The sequence below is a fragment of the Stylophora pistillata genome, chromosome 4, assembly GCF_964205215.1.
Source record: "Stylophora pistillata chromosome 4, jaStyPist1.2, whole genome shotgun sequence".
Lineage (NCBI taxonomy): Eukaryota > Metazoa > Cnidaria > Anthozoa > Scleractinia > Pocilloporidae > Stylophora > Stylophora pistillata.
In genome coordinates, this window is record NC_142522.1 from 8,734,022 (window position 1) to 8,759,730 (window position 25,709).

Sequence of the window (25,709 nt, forward strand, 5' to 3'; positions counted from 1 at the left end):
TCATACTCTTGGCGGACAACCCCTGGTCATTTGCGGACTCAAAATTGCACCACAACATGTTACGGAAAGTGATTAGTACGTGGAAAACACGGTGATATTTTTCGTTGTATACCACAACAGCTGAAATCATGAGGACTACGACACCGCAGCGTCTTTCTGAACTTCAAAAAAATCCGAAAAATATCAGAAATATATGTATTTTGGCTCATGTGGATCACGGTGAGTGAGCTCAGTTCGTTTTCATCACAGTGATAAACATGTTTTGAACTTGTGCCGGCCCTTGGGTCTTTCAGTGGTTCATTTCTTCCATCGATCTGTTTCTAGGGAAGACAACGATTGCGGATGCACTCTTGGCCAGTAATGGGATCATTTCACAACGTTTGGCAGGCAAAGTAAGAACTAACACTGTATACCTTCATCTATTTATTAAAACCTCTGAAACCGAAGTGTGACCAGCATCTAGATTCTCCCTTTAGTAATACTTAATAATAATAATAAGTTTAATTACGTGCCAACGTGATTTAGCGTTGCTACTCATTGGGGACATCAGAAATGTTCATTATGACCATCAGTGGCTCCCCTTGTTAAGTTTGTCTAGATTGGGATTAAGGTTACTCATGTATAAAGGTGATGACACTGATTGCATCAATTCAATGTCCAAAAGCTTCAGAATTGAACTAGGGAATTGGAGCATCAAGTGGGGAGATTTTTCTTAACTGACTTGTTTTGATTTGTTTAGTTAAGATATATGGATAGCCGTGAAGATGAACAGCTTAGAGGGATAACTATGAAATCAAGTGCAATATCTTTACTCTTCACCAGAGGTATATCTACATATTAGTATCTACTAAAACAATGGATGGCATTGAAGGTGTGCTCTGATTGGCTAGTCAAACTCTGAATATCCCCTTTGCTATTTACCTTCAAGCAACTCGGGAAAAAAATGGCGTCCCGGTTTGTATCCATGACAAGTGAAGAAATCACTCAAATCAATTTTTGGTGGTGTATATTATCTCACTGTTTTAGTATACACTAAGACAACTATTCACCTCAGTGTCAGTGGTTAGCAGTGGATATTTACCTCGCCGCTTTGCGGCTCGGTAAATATCCACCACTAACCACCTCCACTTCGGTGAATAGTTGTTAATTATTGCATGGCTAGTGTTGTTTTGGTTTAAAAGCTACGGTTAACAGCTAATATTCTGAGTCACCTTATGCAGAAATACATTGGGATGTGTTTAGGTTTTAGTGAAATTTGATAAAAAAATTATTCCACTTGCACTTGTTAGATAAGAGATTGGTAATAGCCAGCACAGATCTACACAACTTGTTGTCTATTTGCCATTTCATATCCAATGGGTGCTTATGGATTCTTATCAATGAACTACATCACACAGTGATGCCGCAATACATGTTAATTATGCATAGACGGTCAAAACTTCTATTTAAGTATCAACTTAAAAATGAGCACTAAATTATGTGCAGATGCTATGCTATTCATTTTTAAAATTAGCTCACTTTGTGCTGTATTATTGTGTGTGAAAAGAAATTGGATGCTGATTGCCTTTTTTGCCTTTAATTGCCTTTATTGCTTTAGTGGCAATAAAGGCAACAACCCAAAATTTGGGCTTTTTACAAGAGTACTATGTTGCAAATCACACATGCTGTATCACTCCATGTAATTTTTGAGATAGTGAGTAGTTTGCCTGACTTTCTTTTATATAATTACCCTTTCACTGCCAAAATCTCATTAGTAATTCTCTTTACTGTCTGCTGTATAGCTGTTATAATGTTGGTTTGGAGAATTTGGTATTGGATCAACTAATTTCCCCTTGTTGACCATTTTTATTTATTCGCATCACTTCACTTGTGTGCTTGATGTTATATTGATATTGTAAGGAGATATTCTGTCTTGGTCACTCATTGGAGTTAAAGAGAACACATACTGATTTCTTCTGATTCAATTCTGTTAGATTTGTCATCAGACGATAACAGTAGCTGTTGACTGAATGTTGACATGATAACCATTTTATGTTGTACAATGTAGATGATGGCTTTTGATTTTTTTTTTTCTGTAACTATTTTCTAGGTGAAGAAGAATATATAATAAACCTTATTGATTCCCCAGGACATGTGGACTTTTCCAGTGAGGCAAGTTCAATTAATTTATTTACCACTATTGGCTGTAATGTCCCAATCTGATTGGCCCATTTGCCATTGTTGATGAGAGTACACACAATGCTGCTTGTGTCATTGTGTCACGCAACATGTCACACACTGAAGGAATCTTTCTATTTGACATCGATATTGTAGTAAAAAACAAATTGACAGTGGTTTAGCGAACTCTGTACTCTTATAGACAGCAGTACATGTATTTGTCATCAACAGGTGTCAACAGCGGTACGCCTCTGTGATGGTGCAATTGTTGTTGTAGATGTAGTTGAAGGAGTCTCCCCTCAGGTCAGAAATAGTTTATTATTTTTTGTTCATTCATACACTACTAACAAATTATATATGTTGTAGTTCAATTTTATACTTGGTTCAAATTTTATTTTCCTTTGTTCTTGGTCATGTTAATGTGTACGATAATGAGTTTGAAACAAAGGAAAATAAAATTTGAACCAAGGATAAAATTGAACTACAACATATATATGGCTTGTAAACTCCACTGTTGCTATTTTTCTTTGGCTTAATTATTCACCTAGCTGTTATCATGTGTTAGAGCTCTCAAGCTCGTTTGCTCATTAAATCATTGAAAAATACATTTTACTGAGTCAGTCAAACCTAACAACATAGGACCATTTCATGCCCTGACTTCCACAGACTCACGTAGTGTTGCGTCAAGCTTGGCTGGAGAATATTCGACCTTGTTTGGTTATGAACAAGATTGACAGGTTAATTACTGAACTGAAGTTCTCTCCAACAGAGGCTTACTTTCATTTACAGCAGATTCTAGAAAAGGTGAAAACAATGATTTCTTTTTTAGTTAATGACATTATTCTGCAACTTTCTTTGAAATTAGGACATTCAACTTGTATAGTTACATGTAATTACAGGGAGGGACTATTTTTAACTAGTAAAGAAACTTTTTGATATGACAATGTTATGTATGGACCAAGACAAATGTTCTACTCAGTCAATTAATTTTCCAGTACCACATCAACTCTTTACGCCCAAACAGCGGTATGTGTAGTCTCCATACTGTTCTCTTTTCATTTCCTTTGGTGATGACAAGGAGAATTTGACCTTAATGTTTGATTTAGGGGTGACATTGTCAGAAGAAATTAGATGCTAGCCTTTCACAGGGGTTAGGGAACATGACAATGACAATTAACTTTTGGTTTTGCTGATGTGTTTTCCAGAATTTGAGAAAGTTGTTAAGGGTGTCAAGCACATTTTAACCACAGTAATTACCTAATATTTTTGGATTTGAAGGTTACTTTGAAGGAAATAACTTTTTAGCACCCTTACTCCATTTGCTGTCAATAGCAAATTTAGAAAAATGTCATATTTTGATATTAAAGCTTTGCTTTTCATTGCTTTGTTAATTTTTTTTAACTGAATTACATTTAAAAAGATTAAAAGTATCAATTTTTGGGATACTTTTTGTGTACATCTATTGACAAGCCTTTCATTTCCAAGATTTCAATAGCCGTTCTCCTTGCTGTTCGCTACCCATGATGTGAGTTTGGAGAATTAGGTGTTGAATCAGATGATATCCCCTAGCAGGGCTTGACACTAACTTTTTAACTTACTAGCCAAGTGGCTAGTGACATCTTAGATGATTTTAGATGTTACAACAATTTCAGTCTGTTTACTAGCCAAACTGGCGAGTGGAAATTGAAAACCACTAGCCAAAACTGAATTTCTACTAGTCTGTGGCTAGTGGGCTACTGTTAGTGTCGAGCCCTGCCCTAGTTTATGTTTTTCTTTACTCTGAATCACTAATAATAATAATAATAATAATAATAGTAATAATAATAATAATAATGATAATAATAATAATAATAATAATAATAATAATAATAACACCTTTATTTAAACATGATAATGTTTCAAAGCTGAACAGCTTGTGGGGTTGCGTGTAAATCAAATAAACTTCTGAATTAAATAAATTCAAATGATGGTTTTTGAGGAGAGGGGAAAACCAAAGTACCCAGAAAAAAACCGCTCGCAGCAGAGTAGAGAACCAACAAACTCAATCCACTTATGACACTGGGTCCGGGAATCGAACCTGGGACACATTGGTGGAAGGCGAGGCGCTCTCACCACTATGCCAACCCTGCTCCCCTTAAACTTAAAGATGCTTGATGTTATACCGATATTGTAAGGAGAAATTACTATTTAGTCATTCCTGGGTGTGAAAGATCTAGTCAATTCTAACTAACCTCTTGCTTCAAATTTGTCCTCGTGTGTTTAGGTTAATGCCATAACAGCTGCCCTCTTCACAACGGAAGTTTTAGAGAAAAGTTCTGCTAAACAGGCAACAGAAAAGACCAGGAATGAAAAAACTTTTACAGATGACGTTGCAGTGTCTATTGATGACTGGAGCTCAGGTCTTGAGGAAACAGATGACTCATTGTTATACTTCTCACCTGACGTAGGAAATGTTCTCTTTACAAGTGCAATCGATGGTTGGGGTTTTAGGTAAAGTAAACTGCATGTAGACTGTAGTGCAACAGCTGGACAGTAAAATGTACCATACACTACATTGGTTAGTTGGTCAACCATTGCTACTGCTTAAAAGGGTTAGCTTTTCAAAAATAAAGTTTAGTTTTTCAAAATTTGGTATGGTGGTTCACCTTCATGTACCTTAGTAAACTTACTGTTGATAATTAATTGAATAGCAGTATTTTTATTGCTTGCCAATGCAGTGCAACAGTTTTTTTGAAACCAATGACCTCTTTCAAACACATTTCTTTATTTTTGGGAATACCATATTTTTTTTTTTTTAAAGTTCCTTTGGGTCTTATTAAAATTAATTTTTGAACCTTGATAATGGGCATTTATTTGAGGTGGGTGCTTTTAAATTTTTTTATCATTTTCCACTAGTAGCAAGTTTATTTTGCAACAAACAACACATAATAAAAATAGACATTGAATTTAACAATTGTAAACTATTAAAAAAGAAATTATTAATACTCCTCATGTACATGAGGAATGGGCCCATAATATTATTTTGAAGCAGGGGGTTTATTAACTTCTGTATCGTACCAACAGGGTGGGGCTTTATTTTTTTAGTCTTCTTTGCTTCTCCTTTACACTCTCTACAAGCTTAGATGTAGGCTTTGGTTTTGAAGCATTGATCCTTCTTTCATGATTCGTTATCTTCAGCTATTAATTCCTACTCCTTTATAAAAACAAAGAGGATTCAACTCTCAGTTTGGATAATTTCTTTGAGAGCAGTAACTGCAGTAGATGCCTGGACATTTTAACACTTGCCTGTTCACGTTTGCTAAAATGTTTTTGATTCCTTATTCGTTTGTTTAACAGCATTAAAGACTTTGCGGAAATGTATGCCAATAAACTTGGTATCAGCAAACAAATTCTCTCCAACACTCTGTGGGGAGACTTCTATCTTCATACCAAATCAAAAAGGATTTTGAAAGGTGCACAAGCTAAAGCAAAGAAGCCCCTGTTTGTTCAGTTTATACTGGACAACATCTGGGCTGTTTATGATGCTGTGCTTAAAAGGTAAGTTTAATCTTGCAATCCTTCCACATTCAAGATCTTGAGATTGACTTAAAACTTCACTTCAAATATGTACATGTCGGGCTCACGGGTTAGTGAAGACGAGCGAAAACGGTGGCGACCGAAAATAGGCGTTAGCTCGCCCTCTTCTTAGCTCAGCCACAAAAACTAAGTGATATGCCCAGAATAGGCTGGCTACCTTTGATGGAAATGGCATTGAGTATACTATTCGACTGGAGTTAATAATGAAATTCTCTTGGACTTCATAATAGGGACAAAATCAAAACGGAACAGATAGTCAAATCCCTAAATCTGAAAATCTCAGCCAGAGACAGTCGGCACACAGACAGCCGTGTACATCTCAAGGCCTTGTTTGATCAGTGGCTGCCACTGTCCCGCTCCATGTTGACAGTGGTGGTGATGAAGCTTCCCAGTCCCCTAGAGATGGGCGATGAGAAAGTTGAAAAGCTGATGTGTAGTGGGCTCAGGACTTTTGATTCTTTACCTGAGGAGACACAGCGCTTGAAAAATGGTATATCATTTTTTGCTATACGTGTGTTTTTTTATCCATATCTAAATGCCTCTTTAGTACCTTTATTACATTTTGTCGTCTATTTGATATAGATGAAACTGATCATGGGACACAACCTTAACTTAGAAATAGAAATTGAAAGAAAAAAAATGGCCGTCGTCGTTCACGTTCTCCAGACTATGCAAAGTTTGGTCATTTCACGTTGTTGTTTTGCAGAGGACGCAAGGAAATTTTTAAAAAAATTCATAATGTACGTGCACAGCCATTGTTCTGCTCATTAAACCTTTTGTGTAGTGATGTTCCCGTTGCCGTCGTGGTTTTCTAACTTTTTATCAGTTGACTGTTGTTGTGTTAGGGGAGGGGTGGGTGCGCAGCTGCTCAGATACAGACATTGACCTGCAATTGCTATAATTCTTGAAGATAAAAGTGAAAAAGATTTAAGGAGAAGGGCAAGCTCGTTCCCAGGGCCTCTCATCTTCCTGCCTCTGTGGGAGCGGGAAGATGAGAGACCCTGGGAACGAGGTTGGGAGAAAGGCTGATAAACGTTATTGTTTTGTAGGATAGCATCATCCATCTATTCTTTGAACATACGGCGCTGGTTCAGATTTTCAGCCAAGAACTACTCTGCTGTTTCCTGAACTGCTCCTGAGTTTTTGTTTCCTTATTCTCCTCAGATTTTCTGGTTTGCAGATCTTCTGACGACGCACCTGTGATAGTGTTTGTTTCTAAAATGTTTGCTGTCGAAGATAGTGCTTTACCAAAGCATCGTAAGAGGTGAACAAAAACTTATATATTGGACGTATGATACGTTTTTGTTTCCCAAGAAATCTCTCAGACGTAACGAAACTTCTAGCAATTTACCTAATCTAAGTAGTTGAGGGTGTTACAAATGCATACAAATGTGTACAAATGCTACTACTTTATGTTCTCTTTTAAGGCCACTGACTCAAGAAGAAATTGCTGCTCGACGCGTACAAGCGCGGAAAAGACATGCCGAGATGCTGGCAAATAACGCCGGCTTAGAAAATGGTACTTCTCTTAATTTGGAACCAGAAACAAGCAAAGAAAACAAAGAGAATGAAAGCACCGAGGTTTTAAAGCTCACAGAAGACGAAGAGACTCCCAAAAATCACGTGTTAGCATTCGCACGGGTTTACAGCGGGATCATCAAGAAGGGCCAGCGGCTGTACGTGCTGGGCCCTAAACATGATCCACGAGAGGGCCTCAATAAACAATGGGTGCCATTCGAGGACCAAGTCCAATCTGACGCTTCCAGGTACTGGCTTTCAGTTTGTACAGGCTAGAAAACTCAAGATCATGCTCCTAGTTCAAAATACGTTCATTCTTGTAAACAGTTGTTTATAAAGTATTTAAAGAGTGCAGGCCACTGACTTGCAGGGCTGCTGAGCTTATCTGGGTATCTTTGGCATGTCTTGTTTCTCCGTTTGGATGCAATGTCAGTCAATTGCGGTTTATTCTCCGCGTTAGAATCTAAGTAGTGGTTCTGTTGTCTTTGTATAAAGTCATCTGTTACTTCCTTTCTGTTAGATTTGTAATGTTTTTGTTTCTTTCGTTTTTACCTGTCGCCTTTTAAGCGCTAACAAAGAAGAGGAAAACGAGGGACTTGCAGTGGCGAAATCTGTAGATCGAGGTACAAATCAACATGTGGCTGCATTCATTGTGCAAGACCTTTATTTGCTCATGGGACGAGAACTCGAAGCCCTGGACTCTGTCCCGGCCGGGAATGTGTTGGGGATTGGCGGCCTTGAGAGTCACGTGCTCAAGTCTGCCACAGTCTCTAGCACTGCTGCCTGTCCACCCTTCACTGCTCTTCCAATCGAGGCTCGTCCCATTGTCCGTGTGGCAGTGGAACCGGTCCACCCGGCCGACATGCCCGCGCTAGCCAGGGGAATGAGACTTCTTAACCAGGCGGATCCTTGTGTTGAGACTTTAGTCCAGGAGACTGGTAAGTTTTCTTAATGTCAGGAGCATAGAGGCCCTTTACATCTTACATCGATCGGAGCCAAGCTTGCTAACCATTGGGTTCACGTATCTCCCACTCAGGGGCCAATTATGTGTCACAACCATTAAAAGCCGGACCAGAGCCCCCATATTATTACGACCAGCTTTGTGTGGCCCATTAGTGGTTTTTATATCATCTGTTGCTGTATTTAAGTGTCGTTTCTTTGTGCTTGAACGCTGTTACGGCAGGTAAAATCTGTAAAACACGACCAAGCCACAGGGAGCAGACAAGTCAAGATGCACGATGGACCTTATTCAACCAACTGTTATTTATTTGTTTCCTTTAGGTGAGCACGTGATCGTGGGCGCAGGAGAAGTCCATCTTCAGCGTTGTATTGATGATCTAGAGAAGCTCTTTGCTGGCATTAAACTCAATGTATCAGCGCCTATTGTTCCGTTCCGAGAAACCATCGTTGTTCCTCCTACTTTTGACAGGGTCAACGAAGCTATTATCAGCGAAACAAACTCGACCCAGCCGAAACAAATCGATACCGAAGGAGAGGAAAGCGATAAAAATGTCTTGGATAAAGACAGAGGAATCATTGAAATCAAGACGGCAAACAAACTCTGTAGTGTCCAAGTGAGGGCTTTACCATTGCCAGACGATGTTACGCAGTTACTTGAGAAGAAAAGTGATTTGATAAAAATCTTAGTGACGGTGTCATCAGCCACGAGCTTAGCAGAGCGGAGGCAGCTGGTAGATCAAGTTAAACTTCCCACGAGAGAATCGTTGAAAGGCCTCTATCAAGAGCTCTGCACTGCTTTTAAAGAGGCAGGGACCATTTGGGATGGAGCTGCAGATGATATCTGGGCATTTGGTCCTCGTAGGATTGGCAGCAATGTTTTACTGAATAGAATACCAGGCTATAAACGGCCTTCTATGTGGCAAAGTTCGGGTCTGTTAGGTATGTTCGATTTTTTGATTGATTGTTCCTTTTATAATCTATTTTCTCCCTCTCTATCTTAGAAGGTGTTTGAAATATTATTTTCTTGTTGGCGTTGATTTCCTTTGTAATCCAAACAAAGCAATTTATAAGCCTTTAATTTTGATTATCAACATAAGTAATCGTGACTCGTCGTTTTTCGCCCGCAAGAAGCTGTATGCTTGTAATTTGCTTGTTAAAGAGAGATAATTTGTAGATGCTCTCTATGGTTGAGAAAAATGTATGCAACGCCTTTAAGCGTTCATATATCAGTTGTTTTACAATTTTGTTGCTGTTGTTTTTCACAAGCGAAAAGTAAGTTTTAAAGGCCCAGTGTAACGGCAAGGAAAAGCAACAAAACATGGACAAAACAAAACACTCTTACAATGTCAAAACTGCGACTGCAATAACCTCTTACATATTTTCCGGTCGCTACAGGAAACACTTGTTCGTCACCAGAAAGCAGTTACCGCGAATATGATAATAGTATCGTTAGTGGTTTTCAGCTTGCAACATTAGCTGGTCCGCTCTGCGAGGAACCCTTGATGGGAGTCTGCTTTGTCGTAGAAGATTGGATTTCACTGGATCCAGGTTCAAACACAGTTGCTACCACAGGAATGAGCAGGGGAAATAATTTAGGGCAGGAACATGTATCGAAGAATGAAGATTGTAATGTTGACGGGACTACTAACGAAAACGTAGCACGCAAACATGAAGATAAAATTAACGAAATGAGCTGTGAAAAGAACGATGATCCAAAGAAATTTTCAACAGATTCTGAGGATAGAAGTTCGAAAATTGCTCCATCGCAAAGACTTGATAGGTTCGGACCATTTTCTGGACAGCTGATGTCTGCTGTCAAGGAAGGCTGCAGGCGCGTTTTTTTGCTTCAGCCGGTGCGCCTCATGGCAGCTATGTACACATGTGACATTCAAGCGACAGCGGAGGTCCTGGGTCGAATGTACGCGGTTTTAGCCAAACGGGAGGGACGGGTACTGAGGGAGGAAATGAAGGAAGGTTCAGACGTGTTTGACGTCACGGCCGTACTTCCGGTTGCGGAAAGTTTTGGATTTGCTGAGGAAATAAGAAAGCGAACAAGCGGACTTGCGAATCCACAGCTTGTGTTTAGCCATTGGGAGGTGAGATTTTTTAAACTCCTGAATCGGTTTCTTTATTTGCATTAACACTTATGGTATTAGTGCTCTGTTCCTGTTATTATCATAGAACCTTGCTGTATTTTTTAAGGGTTTATTGGATACAATTGAACGTCCATGAAAGGCCACCCACTCGAGAGGTCAGCCCGGCTAGTTCAGTGTCCTTGTGTCCTTTACCCTCAAAATGCCTCTCTCCATTTAGGATTATTAAAGAGTACTGGCCGAATTATTAATGAGTATTGTTAACTTTGCGATGGACTATCATCCCATTCAGAGGTAGGGGAAAAGTAGGGGGGGGTAGGGGGTAGCAAGCCTCACGATCGCTTCATGCTTCATCCTTTCTTCCCGCGAAATCGGGATAAGCTCAAGAGCCTGTTACGAACACCTTCCTTCAACGGCCACGCGTCTTCATGGCTTATATGGCCTTTTGAAGAGGTCTGAGTGTAGTATGAACTAACAGCTTGAGGAAAAGCACTTCTGACCGTCTCAGTTAAAATCCTTATATTACTTTGTTGCATCGAGGTAGTAATGTTTACTTAAACTGGCACGGAATTACTGAAGCGTACCGTCAGGGGGGGAGAAGGAAGCGAAGGGGGGGGGGCGGAAGGGTATCAAAGAATGTAAAGGGGTTGGCGATGTGTCAGATGCAGTCCACAGTATAGTAATGTTTATGTTCGCTGTTGTTGTTGTTTTCTGTAGGTTGTCGATATCGACCCTTTTTGGGTTCCCACAACGGAGGAAGAATACACACATTTCGGCGAGAAAGCTGATTCAGAAAACCAAGCTCGAAAGTACATGAACAGCGTTAGACGAAGGAAAGGACTGTATGTGGAGGAGAAAACTGTTGAGCATGCAGAGAAACAGCGGACTCTAAAGAAATGATCATAGGTGGAAAAATTCATCGGAATGAGTCGTTTCACTTACAGTAGTACGCTGTACTCATTTCTAAAATTTTTGTTGCTCTCGGTAATTAAGGCGGAGAAGAACGAGGCGATAAATTGCTGTAACAAGGCTCAACAAACCGTATCTTGTGTATTGCTTCCTAAACAAATCACTGCGACCCATCTTATCGCTTCGATCATCGCACAAATTCAAACGGGGTTGCCTTTCGGCTACGTATTTCGAGGCAAAATCTGTAGCAAGAACAAGGATTTCACAAAACGTCCTCTTTTTTGCGCGGTGCAACCTGATTTGACGTAAGAATGTTTCGGCGTGTACCTTAGTCAAATCGAAAGTCGAAAGTGAAACACGCTACTGTGATTTAAAATTGTGTTTAAGAAGATCGGAAAGTTACCAAGGAAACAAGAGAAATTAAACAAAAATGTTCATTCCACGATCCGAAGACATATTTAGAAGAATTTGACGGAAACCTTCTATTTTCTCATTTGATGAATACTGATTGAGGGTTTCCGTTGAAACATTTCCAACAAAAAAAAATATTACGTTCCATTCGAATCAGAGAGATTGAGATCTCTACGTTTACTTTGCACAATGGAACATTTTAAGGTAAATGTAAAATAAAGATAAAATAAGCATAGAATACAAGCAACCGTAAAAGAACGACTATTATTCTCTCTCTGCCATTACCCGTACTGCGTTTGGTCGATTAAGCAGGCAGTGCCCTGCAGGACGGCTCGCTGGGTGGGTTCATGCTGCTAAATTTTAAATTTTCAAGATGGGTTTTTAGCTCCTTGTTTTTATCAAGATAGACGTTTTGGAGCTTAGGAGAAAAGGTTAGTTAAGAATAATCCAATTTTCAAAACGATGAACATCAAAATTTAAAAAGCGACGAAATAGTCTTTCAAGTGCATCACGTTAGGATTTCCAAAAAGGATACGAATTACTGCTGGAAGCTTACAAAATTTGAAGAGCTGTATAGTGGAGAGGACCCGTGAAACGTCTCCTACTAACCAAGTTCGAGATCCTTACCATCAGTTGGGTGTCTTCGTTTGTCCCCTCTGAAACATGGCCCGTAAGCTTTGCGCTGGAGCCATCTTACAACTGGATCCCTGCTTTTCCCACATCACCCATCACATTAAAGTTATCACAGACAACGCAGGTTTAAAACATAGCATGGTGCCAGTTTAAATAACTTTTTATTCTGAATAATGTGACCAGTGATGATCAGACGAAGATTTTACATGCTATTTATTGCGCCACACTTGGGCTTACACGACAATTTGAAGGCGTGTTAATTTTAATTTTTCCTTCAACAGCAAGATCATAAAAATCGTCCCAGGTTTTCACATTTCCATTTCCTTTTTGACACGCTGTGGCGAACTCGGCGATCTTCTCGGGAGGTATCACTGTGTCCCACAGATTCAAGGCGGTTATTTGATAAACATACTCCGTGTGATGACCGACTGCCAGCGTTGCCCCTCCTTTCAAGGTTCCTATGTGTCGAGTGTCTGCCACCTCGCGCACGCCATCCAGGTACTGTATGGTCACCCCACTGTGACCTGCCCAAGAAATGCAGATCTGGTGCCAGTTTTGATCTTTTAAGACGCCTACCGATAAGCTGCATTGATACAGTAAACAATCAATGATCAGGTCCTATGCTATACAAAGGATCAAAGAGTTGTGGGCGCTTCTTCTGGTGAAGGCTGGGGATTGCGCTTTTCCACACTGTATTCTTCTTCAAATATAGGATTTTCGACTACTATTGTAGGTACTTTGGGATTCAAAGTAAGTTTCTATAAAGACGGAGGCCTAACTGTGCAATGAAAACATAGCTTTGGACTTACTCTTCCCCTCCTCCTGCCACGAAGGTCAGATCCAGTTTGATATCCAGGTGTAGCCTCGACTCTTCATCTCAGCCTAAAAATCTCGCTGCCAGATGTGTTTTTTGCGTTTTTTTTTCCCATTTGCCCTGGCTTGTCTGGGGCAAGGCCTTGCTAAGCCTTCCCAACTAAGGCTTGCTCCAATAACGGGTTTTTTTCCTCAAATGTCGTCTCATAGAAACCGCAGCTAATTTAGGCGTGAGGGAAAGTAAAACTCGTGCAATCCCGGAATACTTTACCTTAAGTGAAAATTGCTCATTTTAGGAGCATCGGTCTCTTACTTACAAGTTAAGTCAAGACACAGCTTTTCAGCTGTGAGGAATTTTTCAGGGGGACACTCTGGAAGACAGCTGCCGGTTTTCTTATCTTTGGCTACTCGGCAAACATTGCACTCAGTTGGTAAAGGATACCCTGATGACAGCGTGTTACAACCTGAAAATAAAATCGAGAATATCAATTCAAAAGCACCGAAAGGTACTTATAATTTTTTTTTCAAATCTTATTTACTTGTCTTACTTAAACGGAATTTGCGTAACATAACGCCATAGTTTCCGTGTAAATTCATCGGAAGGTATGTAAAAAATTAAATCACCATATAAGGGATCGCAGTCTTCATGTGTAAATTCAGCCGAAGATATGTAAAAAATGAATTACCATATAAGGGATCGCAGTCTTCGTGACATTGTTGCGTGCACAGCCTTGTAGTCAGGTCCATAAACGTGTCGCCTCTACACTCGGCTTTTGTTTGATCACGTGTTACTATGTGTGCATCAATGACGTCAGCCTTCTTGTCCCCATTCCCAAATGCGTAAAAGCGAACATTCAGCGGTTTGTCGAGGTCAAGCATGTTGAGATACACGTCCCCACTTTGAGTGGTTCCCAGCGTTTTACCATATTCAATGAGCGTACTTGACTCGGATTCGGTGACGCACACAAAGTATGACTGAAGCAGGTTTGGGTCACCCAGACCTCTCGCGTTGATGTTTGTCGTGGAGGTCTTGAGTGCGAATCCCTGATGAAAGAAAGAGTGTTTGATTTGTAATGATCCAGTCTGACCTCTGTTACAGTTTCGATAACTCTTTCATCGAAAAGGAAATTTTTTAAGACGCTCTTTAAACAAGATAAATTTGCAAACGCCACTTTTGCGTCTTAGTATGGACGAAAAACGATTTGAAAACGCAGCTCTTGTTTGTATTTTAATGTTGCGATTATAAGCCTTTCCTTTTGTGCATGCCAATAGATTAGGCCAGGGTTTCAATTGCCAGGTTATTGCCTTTTCCGGTAGATCAATTTGGTGCCGTGAGTGCGTAGAACATGTGCTTTGTTATCAGGCTAAGGGTGGACCTTCTGTTGCTGCATAAGATAATTACATGATATGGAGGTATTTGCATACATCTACGGATGAATTACCTTGTAAATTGCCACTTTCCGAGGTGTAATTCCTATATAATACCAGGAGGTCTTATCGATTGGTAAAGTTGCGAACACGACAAAAATGTTTCCCTCACTAGAGGCTGTGAAATCGCGACACTTCCCGTTGGCTTCAGTAGGATCAAACCGGAGGGCATTTGACCACTTGATATTGCAAGGAGGGTCAGTTAAGGTTTCACGCTTCGAAGCTCCGGACGTAGGGGTACTGGAATCTAAAACGGCTCGCCCCAGCTCTCTTCCAGCCAGTGCATCGTGTAGGTTTCGAAAGAACTCTCTTGACGCTTCAAAATCACGTGACAAAAGGGTCAGCCCACCTGTGTTTGGATTGAAGGAAAGCACGAGACCAAGAATCGATATTTTATGCTGTTGAGGATCGCCGCTTTTTCCATTCTTGAAGGCGTTGTAGAGGTGAAAAGAGCCATCCTTTTCAGCTGTGAACCATTTGCCATCTTTGTAGCGAACCAAACGACTCATGTTTCTTGGAATGTCGCTGAAGTCCTTGGTTCCTTTCAGATCGTTTCTCATGTCGAAGATAACTCGGAATAACGCTTTGCCTTTGGTGATATGCTGCCAGCTGAGGCCGACCATCTTGTCGTGTTTTACTACTCCGTAGGCTTGGTTTGGTTTTTCCAGTTGTGCGGCCCCTGACGCTGTTTGGCTGTCTTTATTGCATGGTGGTAACTGAATGTCTGTAATCGAATTCGGACCCTTACAAAATGAATAAAGAAAGAAATAAATAAATGAAACAGCGATTGAGAAATTTGTCATCCAATGACATTTCCTTTAGTTGTCTTGGCTATACTCTGGGGGGAAAGCGATCAGTTCTAGCTATACTTTCTCATGTCGTGATTTAGTTGTGATTTATTTGAGAGCAAATTGAGAAAAATATTGGTCAATGTGATAAAGACGATAAAAGTCAAGATGCAAGGAAGTTAAGGATCAGTTTACTGTTTGGCGTTTCAATTCTCGACTCAGAGTTCGCGTATCAGCGTGTTAACCGTTGCACCACTGTGTGTCTCTTAAATATTACAAAGTGTGCAATATCTATAAAAGGCCGGCTGGAATTTTGTGCCTTCGCTTACCTCCTTCTTGTAGACCTCAATGGCTCTAGTTAAGCTGATCCTTCTGGTAATTGCCTCCTCCAGAGACTTACGGCTGTCAAATTCACAAAAGTGTTTCTGAACTGTCCCGTTAGAGTCCACCGTTTCATAAAACTTCAACCTGTCTTCATTTGCTGTTAGCTCTTCTTCGAGTTTAGCAGCATTCCCCTCGCATCCCCAGTCACTTCTCTCTTCGGGAAACAAATCGTGAAGTCGGAAGTTAAGAAGAGTTGTAACTAAAGCCATCTGAAACTCAAACGGCTTTGGATATTGAGGAATAGAGGCAAGCCAATCCTTAAACTCGTTCTTGAAAGTTGGCGAGTATGTATCGGATAAAATAGAAACAATTTTTTGACTTCCTCCCATGGCAAGAATTGTCGTCGATGTTGTTTTTGCTTGTTGCCTAGACGACTGTCCCTCCCTTCTACTTTCCTTTGCTCCAACACTGGCGAACAAGGATTTATATTCCACTTCCATTTCTCGTGCGAACTCTTTCTTGCTGGATACATCCCTTGCGTCCATGAATTTACGAATCTGGAGCTGACCTCCAAACTTAGCAGACTTTATGTAGTGAGTGCCCCATCTCTGTATGAAGTCCACTACCAAAATTGATAAAAACGCAAAGCATAAAGCGTACATGTGGGTAGTACATTAAGAACATCATGCAGCATTTATTGCAGACCGACACTCTTGCATTCTTTACTGTGCACTAGCCACAAAAAGGCTAAATTGAGTTAAGTTAAAACTCTCTATTAAGGAAAACTAATAGTAATCAAACGTCATGTTTAAATGCAATAAAGAGCAAACATGAAAAACACACTTACAATATTTCGCCGGCGCTCCTGCTGCAAAATAAGAGGTTGGGAGGGCCATAAATTCCTTCAAAAACGACGAACTCAAGTCCTTGGGCTTTACTTCGTCTATAAAAATCTCATACCTAAACGTTGGAAATAAAGGGTCTAGTTAAATGAAAAGCGATCACATCAGCCAATCAGAGTGCAAAATAAAACATTATCACGTGGTGCTGAGGAGTAGAAATTTAAAACAAGTAAATTACCCCAAACGTGGTGTTAATTTTTCATGCGAACGGTGTCAAAAGGTGGTGCAAGTTTAATGGGCCAGCCACAGAGCCGATCAAAACAAGTGCTATCCACGATAACTTTCGAAACTCGGTGTAAAATTTTTCTTGATAGATATTTCAAAACTTTTTTTTGGCAAATTTCCTCTTTTAAAGAAAGTCTAGCTGATACGGGAAGAGGGGGTGGGGGGGGGGGGGAATCCGAACCCACCAGACCATCTCTTTGGATCCACCATCGATACTATACTTATATCAAAATGATAGAGCAACCTTAAACCGCAAAAGTAAAGTGAATTCAAAGACAAATATATGTACCTGTTGATGTCCACGTGTAGGAGGGCCATGTACTTCTGGCTGGCTTGTGTCTTTGACTCGCCCCAGCCAGCCTTGACGCCTGCGTAGAAGCCAAAGTACGACCCAGACACCCCAGCCTCTTCCTGTAAGTATTTCTGAAACTCACCGCGGCTCTCAAAGGTCACCATGGACGCCTTGGTGTCATAAATGCCATGAACGTTCATCGCGTCAGGAACATCGTAATCATCGTATCTTTAAAAAAAAAAAAAAAAAACAGAAAAAAACGTCAGTGAGGGTGACGTTTTGAGATTTTAATAGGAGTCATTGCGTTTAGGCACGCCCGTGTAGCAATCATGAACATATGACTTAAAAAAATCAGGTTCAAACGGGGTGCGAACCAATAATCACTAAGCAACACCGTTTTAGCACTAGACAGAGCTACCAAGCCCACTGGGAGCAGGCCTTTTATGAAAGTAAGCAGCGCTTTTAAGTCGAAACAGTAAAGTGGAGATCAAGCATACTTTGTACCACTGTTTGTTTAAAGAAAAAAAGCAGATACAATTCTGAGCAATAAAGCAGGGCAATATCAAAGAGAGGAATATCATTCTTGCGTTGCCTTCCCAGCGCAGTTTCGTTGCACGATGCTCATTTTTCTTGAATCGGGGCTGTACTCACCACGCCCGTCAAATCCAACACCCATGAATGCCGCGCCGTCGATCAAGTTCTGCAGAAGTGAGACAGGAAAGCAACGACAGTTGGCCCCTTAATCAATCAAGTGGGAACGAAATTAAGGGGGAAATGTCTTCCGAGGACAGCTGAATCCTACGATTGCCTGTAAGTCTTAAGTCTTACAATTAAATCTCGACTTAATCTGCAGCATTGATGGTTTTGATATAGATGTATGGAGTTCCTGGCTTTTGCAAAGTCAGAACCAACCGTTTCTGTGAAGAAAACGGAACCAGTAACATACCAAGCATGCTTCCAATTTCCACCTTGCGGCGAAGCAAGGATCTCCCTCTTGGTACCCAGTGCCCCAACAGCCGTTCATTAACACGTTCCCAACGCATGCTGGATAGGTATAGGGTGGCTCACCCACTTCCTTGGGAGCGCTGTCCTCACTGGAGATGTGCGAATTCAAGTGGTAATCGGCTGGGACGAACATATCATCGGTTTGCCAGGATTTATCGGGTACGATGTCTAATGTTACCTGCCAAAAGGTTGGGAAGAAAGTTAGTGATATTCCACGGTTACTGCTTAATTTTATGAATTCCGTGAATAATAAAGTATTTCATCTTATCTTGATTCGTAATAAACCCGTGATGATATATCAGATACAATGAATATATGAAAGTTCATATATTTTGAACTGCGCTTATAAAAACGTATGATGCACGATCCTCGCAGAACGAAGATATGTGACATAGAAACAACAGAAGCTAACTAACCAGCGAAAAAATACTATCGAACGACTAGAAACAGCGACAACACAAAGAGACACCCTAATGATTGATCGAATGATAAAAACAATAAAAAAGCATTCCGCACGCTAAGACCCTACACCCTTATCCTCCAAGCCAATGTTCTCGTTTGATTTCCCAAAACTGTTGCTAACTTACCTAAAATTTAATTGAGAAAGTCTCCCTTGCTTAACTGTTATTGTGCTAAGACAGCATAATTCTTGAATCTATTGAAGGGCCGCAGTGAGGATGAAGCATTGTTGAAATTTGAAAACGATCTCTGTCTAAAATGATTAAAAACTACAAGCTTTCGACTTCCCGAACTGCAGTCTTCAACGGGTAAAATGAATGATAAGAAAGCGACGAGAACATTTCAATAAAGACATGAACTGCGAAATAATGAGAATGTAAATGATTATGAATATTTGTTAAAAAGAATGCTGTATTGTCCAGGTAACGGGCAAGAATTGTTATCTGCGTTAGGTGTCACTCTGGTATGCCATGCTTCTAATGTTTTTCTGTTTCTAAAGGTGCCTTTGTCAATAATTGACGCGTTTTAAAAATCAATGGCGTGGTTGTTGGACAAGGCGTGATTAGCAATTCTAGAACCTTTGGCCGCAGTTTTGATATTTCTCAAATGTTTTTTTGTTCGGCTATTGAGAGCTCCACTGGTTTCCCCAATGTAACACCACGAACAATTTGCACAGGGAATTTTATACTTAACATTGGTCTGCGATTCCATCGAAGGTCGGAATTTCGGCGCTGGGAACTGTTGTTGTAGAGTGGTAAATGGTTTGTTTACCACTACGACATCATGTTTTCTGAGGACGCGTGTCAAAGGTTCAGTTACTCCTTTGATGTAAGGTAGAGAAACGAAAGACTTGCGTGACTCGGTTGGTTCAACCATCTTGAAAAACATTCCAACAAGTTCCTCTGGGGATACAATTGATGTGGTGGATCGAGTTTTTCTAGCCTCTGTGTTTTTGATAAACTTGGATGGACAGCCGTTCGACTCCTAAGCTGCATGGACCTAATTAAGTTCCTGCTTTTTTCGTTCGGGGGAATTGGGTAGATTTAGAACCCTGTGCAGGAGAGTTGATGCTGTGCTGACCTTGTGTTGTCTGTCGTGATGGGAATTAAAATCTAAATATCTGTCTGTATGAGTGGGCTTTCTGCAAACATCAACAACGATGACTCCATTTCTCCGGGAGACCAGAGTGTCGAGAAAAGAGATCTTTCCATTACATTCGGTCTCGATGGTAAACGAGATGTTTGTTTGTGTCAATTGAATTTAAAGTGTCATGGGAGGCTGAAACATCGTTCTTTCTAATGATGCAAAAACTATCGTCCCCGCACCTTTTCCAAATTTTGGGGGGAACAGATGAATTATTGATTGCGAACTCTTCGATCTTCTCCGTGCAAAGATTGGCCACAACGGGGCTGATAGGACTGCTCATCGCACAGCCATGGACTTGTTTGTAAATTCTGTCATTGAATGCAAAATAGTTGTTGGACAAGGTGAATTGAAGAAGTGTAGTGATGTCATCAATGTCCAAATTTGTCCTTGAAGAAAGAGTGGCATCTTGTTCAAGTGTATTTTTTGTGTACATGCACGCTTTACCTACAGGGATTGCGGTGAACAGTGACACAACATCAAAAGAGACCAAAACTTCATGATCATAAATCTCGATATCAGATAATTCTTTGGAAAACTGCAAGGAGTTGGTAACAGATACGATTCTGAAGCGGAGAAAGGATATCCGTTAGAAATTTGGACGTGTTGTATAGCTCTGAGCCAATACAGGTGACGATGGGCCTCAGCGGGTTCCCTTCTTTATGGTGCTTAACAGAACCGCGAATCGCTGGTGGTGTGCCGTCAGTTGAGTGAAGTTTGCGGTATGTTGGTTGGTCTATCTTTAGCTGTCTCTTTAGGGAAAGAAGCATAGCGTTCAGTTCACGTTCAATTCGGCGGAAAGCAGATGTGGAAACTACTTCATAGGTGGATCTGTCGTTGAGTAAGGTTTCCATCTTGTTGTCATAGTCAGATCTATCCATGACAACAAAACAATTCCCCTTGTCGGCCATCATTACGACTCTGGACTGGTCTTTCTTAAGGTTGTTTAAGGCTTTTCTTTCTTCTTTGGAAACATTATTGTGGGCCGGTAGTCGTGCCCTATGAAGAATGGCAGCAGAACTTGTTCTAACTGCATCTTTGGAATCATCAGGCAGTGGCGGATGGCAGCTTCAATTTCAGCCAAGATGTTCTTATGAGGTATGTTAGTTGGCGTTGGGGCAAATTTAGGGCCTTTCTCCGAGAGAAATTGTCCCTGTGGTAAAAGTGGTTTCTTGGAGAGGTTCACAACACAGTTACTCTTGTCGATGTCAGCTTTTTGAGAACCAATGAAAATTGAGAATTGAAAATTAATGAACTTAGAAGTGATCCTGAAAAAATTCCGAGAGGAGGCCGACGAAAAAGTGACGAGAATGCAAGCTCGGAAAGTGCGCAAAATATTTTGATACGATCTGCCTGACTACGAAGCACGAAAGGAATTAGGTTTGTTCGAGAGTCATATAACAGGCATTCTTTTCAATCCTCTTTTTTCACTCATGACAGACCCAAAGGGCTCTCTGACTTGAAAAGCGGAGAGTTTATATATATTTATCAACACAACATATATTTGAGATAGGGAAAACTCTGAAAATGAAATAAAATGAAACCTAGATCGCTCAATATCTTGAGAGACGGCTAGGTACCAAAAAGATCTTCTTCCTAAATAAAGGGAAAATGAAGGAAGTCCCCACCGTCGATGAAGGAGCCCCCTCCGTCGATTAAGGCCTCCCCAGCCCATTTTAATCCATCTCAAATTGGTAAAGGAATGGGGTGAAATGAGATAAAGGTATCAAACCTCCTTCTTTAGGAAATTTTCAGCCTTCTCTTGTGCTTCGTCGATGATCTGTAACTGTTTATCCATTAGCTTCCCCATCACTTCAATTCCTTTCTCTACAACAGCACCTTTAACGTTCGCTCCTTTCAATATAGAGCCAAGACCTCCACCTCCATTCCCAGGCGAGCTTTGGTCACTCGCTGACGTCAACTGGTGACGATTTTGCCTTTGTTTGGTAGTGGAGCTTTTCTTCTGGAAATGATTAACCTTCTCGTCATGACTCTCTCCTACAAGATTAAAAATGACTTTTATATTTTGGGAAAAAAAGACGCGAAATTCCAAAGGCCTTTCTACCTGTCAACCAAAGATCTCATCTACGAAAATTTGGTTTTATCTTTTCGAGTAACTCTGAACTACTTTTCTGTGAAAGCTAGAGTGGACACCATATTAAGCAGATACACCTTCGAAAGCGGACGCTGGCACAAGTCCTAATCTGTTTTCCCCATACATAGCGTAAAATAAACCTTTAAACAGTGAACTCCTCTATCATTTATAGGCACATGTGGACACCAAAATTAACCCCCACTTTTACATAAAACCTGCAATTTAGGTGGACATAAAATAGTAGCTTCTCTTTGAAGCGATTATAAAATTTTAAGACTACATTCTTTAATCCCAAAGCATTTTTTTTTTCAATAATTAAAGATCTTTTCCATTTGTCCAGGGCCAGATTTTCGATGCTGGTGGTTACTTACTTTGTTAATTTGGGGATTAGCCGAAGTATTGTACAACTGATTGACTAAATCTGTTCCAGCGGACATCTTGTCTCAGGAGCAGAACACTTGTTTGGGTTCCGTTAGTGACGACTTAAACCAGATTTCATCTCATTTTTTTCAGTCTCAATTTAACTATAAACAAACGTTCATTTCATACAATTGGAAACTTATTTTCAGTTTCATTAAAAATATCGCCCTCTTTTTTTTTCCACCCAAATTTCCTCGAAAGATAAAGAAGAGCATTACTAAGTTAGTCGTAAGGAACTGATTTAGTTCCTCTAGACTACACCGTTATTCAATTCACGCAACAAAGCATTTTCACTACCTTTTGTTGAATAAATAATATGAGGCAGAACAGGTTTCTTTGTTTCCCGAGGTTGCATTTTTTCAGCACTCCTGTTGAACTGATTTTCTTTAAAACTCGAATTTACGGAAGGAAGAGATGGAATGGACTGAACAGCAGGCCTTGATGTCAGTTGCGCCACAAATCCACGGTTGTCACCTCTTTCCTGTCGCATAAATTGGCTGTTCCATCTCGTTACGGGCTGAACGTACACAGGTACTGGGCCGGCCAGGGATTGCTGTCCATATAGAAAGTCCCGTTTTAACTGGACTTGTTTAGTTGCGGCTTTTGAAGCTTGCCCTGAGATATGGATTTCTCTGGGACTTTCTTTCTTAGCTGTTGTTCCTGAAAGAAGAGCAAATCTTTCAAATTCATATGACATATTCTAAATGAAAAACTAAATGAACAAGTTTGAAAATATGTCAAAGATAAGAATCCTGTGTTTCCACCCATGATTACTGTAGTTCTCGTTAAAGATTTTCTCTTTTATTTCGGCGTGGACAAGATGCAATCTTTGGACAGCCTCTACTGGATATGTCTAACCGGCCATGGCCAAGGGTGAACCACGAGCGAGGTAAAGCAGTGTCTCAGTGCAGTGAAGCTATAATAGTTTTGAAGGTAGCTAAACAAAGTAACTTTAAAAATCCTCAAGTAATACTTGAATTCTCCTTGGTCTATGAAGATCACTGTCTTTGATTCATTTTTACATCTAAAATACACAACACCTTACCTGAAATCACCAGGATGAGAATATAAAGGCATTCCATCGCTATCCATGGAAAAAGAGGGGAAAAATTTCAGGTCAAATGCGTTTTATAAAATGTAGTTATCAGTGGCAAATTTTGGGATTAAAATGACAAAAAGCTGTCTGAAATTTTAGTAGCATTTCAATTGCATGGTGAAATACGCAGTCTGTGATAAGTTTACCAATCGTGTCTTTGAATTGTGTACAGATCGATATAACAGCATTGAAACGTTGGACGAAGCTGTTACCTTGCTAAACAGTAAAGTTATCTATTGTTGAACTTAAGAAAGATCCTCCGTTACTTCACATTTTGAGAAATACAGAAAGAAAACGAATTTGTGAAAAAAAAAATGCATTTTCCATGTCGTCTTAAGTTTGGCTACTTTACTCACCTTAGTTATTTGGTTTCAAATATTCACCAAGTTATGTTTCAGGCTTTCAGAGGTTACAGTCACTTGTCCATTGACTGTCACTTGTTAAAATTGTGGACTTTCAGTTCGTCAAAATTATCAAACAAATACTTTGCAAGATTTATGAAGATTTTATCCCCTCGTTGAACTGAATAGTTTAACGGGTTGTTTCTACACGACAATAAATTACCAGAAACTGGTTGCTGCATGGACAATTTCTTACCAGGCTACCTTTTGTGATCTCATGGGGTTCTTGGCAGCTATCTCATGCATGGGTTCTTTTCTTAAGTCATAAATTTGTAAAATAGCTATTTATGTTGTTTATATTTAATTATTCGCCGAAGGCGAGGTGAATGTGGTTGAATAATCCCCTCGACTTCGTCTCGGGGATTATTCGACAATATTCACCGAACTTGAGGCGAATAATTAATTTAGTATAATTCCAGAGATGAACAACTGAGAAATTTCTAAAATCATAACATTTTAGTAACATTTATTAACATTTTAGTTTAACATTTTATATAAACCGCGCGGAGCGGTTTAGATAGCATCATATAAGGAACCGCTCGACGAATCACATTGCCGGAAACTCTTTGCTCAGCTCTGAAATTATACTAAAACTAGGTATTCACGGAGCCGTAAGCGAGAGCTAGAGACAATTCCCCAATTAATTTGTTTGTTTGCTTGCTCGTTCAGCGCGGTTAAGTATCAAATTGACGTTTTCACATTTTTCGGGTTCGCGCAAACTCCTGATTCGATCTTGGAGACCAAAATTATGTATTCACCTCTATCTTCAATCAAAGTGAGGTTCCCCCCCCCCGCCAGTTTCGTCCAGCACCTGGTGTTAACATGGTTTTAAAATATAAAAACAGCTTCCATCATGTTACAAAGACTCGCAGAACAAGTACAACATGTGTAAACAAGTTTCGTTATGTTATCAGTGCACCCACATGCAAAGTACTGGATTAAAAATTAGTTCTCATAATGGCTGGGAGAAGTGGAATTTGCGCACAGTCCCGTTACACAGTCGCGTACAGTCCCGTTTTCCCAAAAATACTTTTCCACTTTTGAAAAAGTTGAAAGCATTGTTCATCGCTTATTACCTTTGTCTTTACATTTGAATTCAAAGGACTTATCGGTTCCACTAGGTTTGCGCATGCGCTATACCCTTAACCCTTTCGCTCCCAAGATCTCATCAGTAATTCTCCTAACTGTCCACCATATAATTGCCATGATGTCAATTTGGAGAATTTTGTTTTAGGATCAGCCAATAATCCCCCTAATTGATATTTTACTTAATTCTCGTCACTTGTCTGTCTGATTTTGTACTATTATTGTAAGAAGAAATTCTGTCGTGATCATTCATAGGAGTTAAATGAAAAGATTAATTATCTCCAAACTGAGAGGATATACAGCAGACAGCATGTATCAAGCCTCCGCGTACCTCAGTCTCTCTATTCCTAGGGCCTAAAATCGAGGCGGTTTTGTAGGTTCGAGTTGTTGTAATTAAAGTAGTCTTTATCACTTCTTACGATAAAAATTACGTATCTATGTGACAAAGTGAAACGTTACAAAGTAGTAACAAGTGAAAAATAATTAAACATGTACAAAATTCTAGTTTCCCAACACTGCCCTGTACTTAAAATTAGATGATTCACCCATTATTAGGAATCTCCAAAGCGGTCTTATCAACTTTGAAGCAATGGCTTGATTTGTCTCTTAAATTATACTTTGTCTCCTTTTCTTGGGGATTCAGATGTCTATGATCTGACGCAGATGTCTAAAAGCTTTGTTCCCATTTGAAAATTTTTTTCATAAATAAATTAAATATGCAGTTATTAGGTAGATAATGAACCGTTTTCCATCTTATCCCAGGTCATACGTGTTCGAAACAAGGCAAGCTACCCTGCGAAAGATCTGCTCTACATAATTCATCTTAAGAGACATCCTGGTGACTCTGAAAAACACGAAGTTGTTCATATTGCTGTCGAATTTTAAAAACGTTGTTTCGTATGATGCACGATCCACGCAGTAAATAGCGCTATTTAAGCAATAGCGAAAATCAGACCTGATAAAAATCAAGCCTGT

The 25,709-nt window shown here is 40.0% G+C and overlaps 2 protein-coding genes and 1 pseudogene across 2 annotated transcripts; 1 reads left to right on the forward strand and 2 right to left on the reverse strand.

The window, feature by feature from the left end:
* The first annotated feature begins 21 nt into the window (after positions 1-21).
* LOC111341080 (elongation factor-like GTPase 1) lies at positions 22-11,882 on the forward strand. Its single transcript, XM_088757338.1, has 15 exons — positions 22-219; positions 325-392; positions 740-824; positions 2,090-2,151; positions 2,389-2,460; positions 2,824-2,961; positions 4,421-4,647; positions 5,494-5,694; positions 5,964-6,223; positions 6,898-6,997; positions 7,161-7,499; positions 7,819-8,189; positions 8,533-9,150; positions 9,607-10,307; positions 11,022-11,882. The coding sequence occupies exons 1-15, from the start codon at positions 129-131 to the stop codon at positions 11,202-11,204; spliced, it is 3,516 nt and encodes a 1,171-aa protein (XP_088613464.1). The 5' UTR covers positions 22-128; the 3' UTR covers positions 11,205-11,882.
* A 607-nt stretch (positions 11,883-12,489) lies between these two features.
* On the reverse strand, positions 12,490-18,167 carry LOC148732280 (uncharacterized). The gene is made up of 9 exons (XM_088757353.1): positions 17,976-18,167; positions 17,617-17,729; positions 17,027-17,257; positions 16,458-16,570; positions 15,616-16,232; positions 14,513-15,241; positions 13,757-14,114; positions 13,067-13,534; positions 12,490-12,840 (listed from the first exon to the last, which is right to left on the reverse strand). The coding sequence occupies exons 1-8, from the start codon at positions 18,165-18,167 to the stop codon at positions 13,380-13,382; spliced, it is 2,508 nt and encodes an 835-aa protein (XP_088613479.1). The 3' UTR covers positions 12,490-12,840; positions 13,067-13,379.
* Positions 18,168-19,453: 1,286 nt separating this feature from the next.
* LOC148732281 (uncharacterized) lies at positions 19,454-23,718 on the reverse strand (annotated as a pseudogene).
* Positions 23,719-25,709: the final 1,991 nt, after the last annotated feature.

What these genes read in the sequence shown, in the direction of transcription:
- LOC111341080 (XM_088757338.1), top strand. Translation starts at nt 129, where the DNA reads ATGAGGACTACGACACCGCAGCGTCTTTCTGAACTTCAAAAAAATCCG. An exon ending in ATCTTTACTCTTCACCAGAG is followed by an intron (nt 825 to 2,089) that starts GTATATCTACAT and finishes ACTATTTTCTAG; the next exon opens with GTGAAGAAGAATATATAATA. An exon ending in ATCGATGGTTGGGGTTTTAG is followed by an intron (nt 4,648 to 5,493) that starts GTAAAGTAAACT and finishes TTTGTTTAACAG; the next exon opens with CATTAAAGACTTTGCGGAAA.
- LOC148732280 (XM_088757353.1), bottom strand. Translation starts at nt 18,167, where the DNA reads ATGTTCGTCCCAGCCGATTACCACTTGAATTCGCACATCTCCAGTGAG. An exon ending in GGAAATTGGAAGCATGCTTG is followed by an intron (nt 17,730 to 17,975) that starts GTATGTTACTGG and finishes TCACTTCTGCAG; the next exon opens with AACTTGATCGACGGCGCGGC. An exon ending in CTACACGTGGACATCAACAG is followed by an intron (nt 16,571 to 17,026) that starts GTACATATATTT and finishes TCCAACGTTTAG; the next exon opens with GTATGAGATTTTTATAGACG.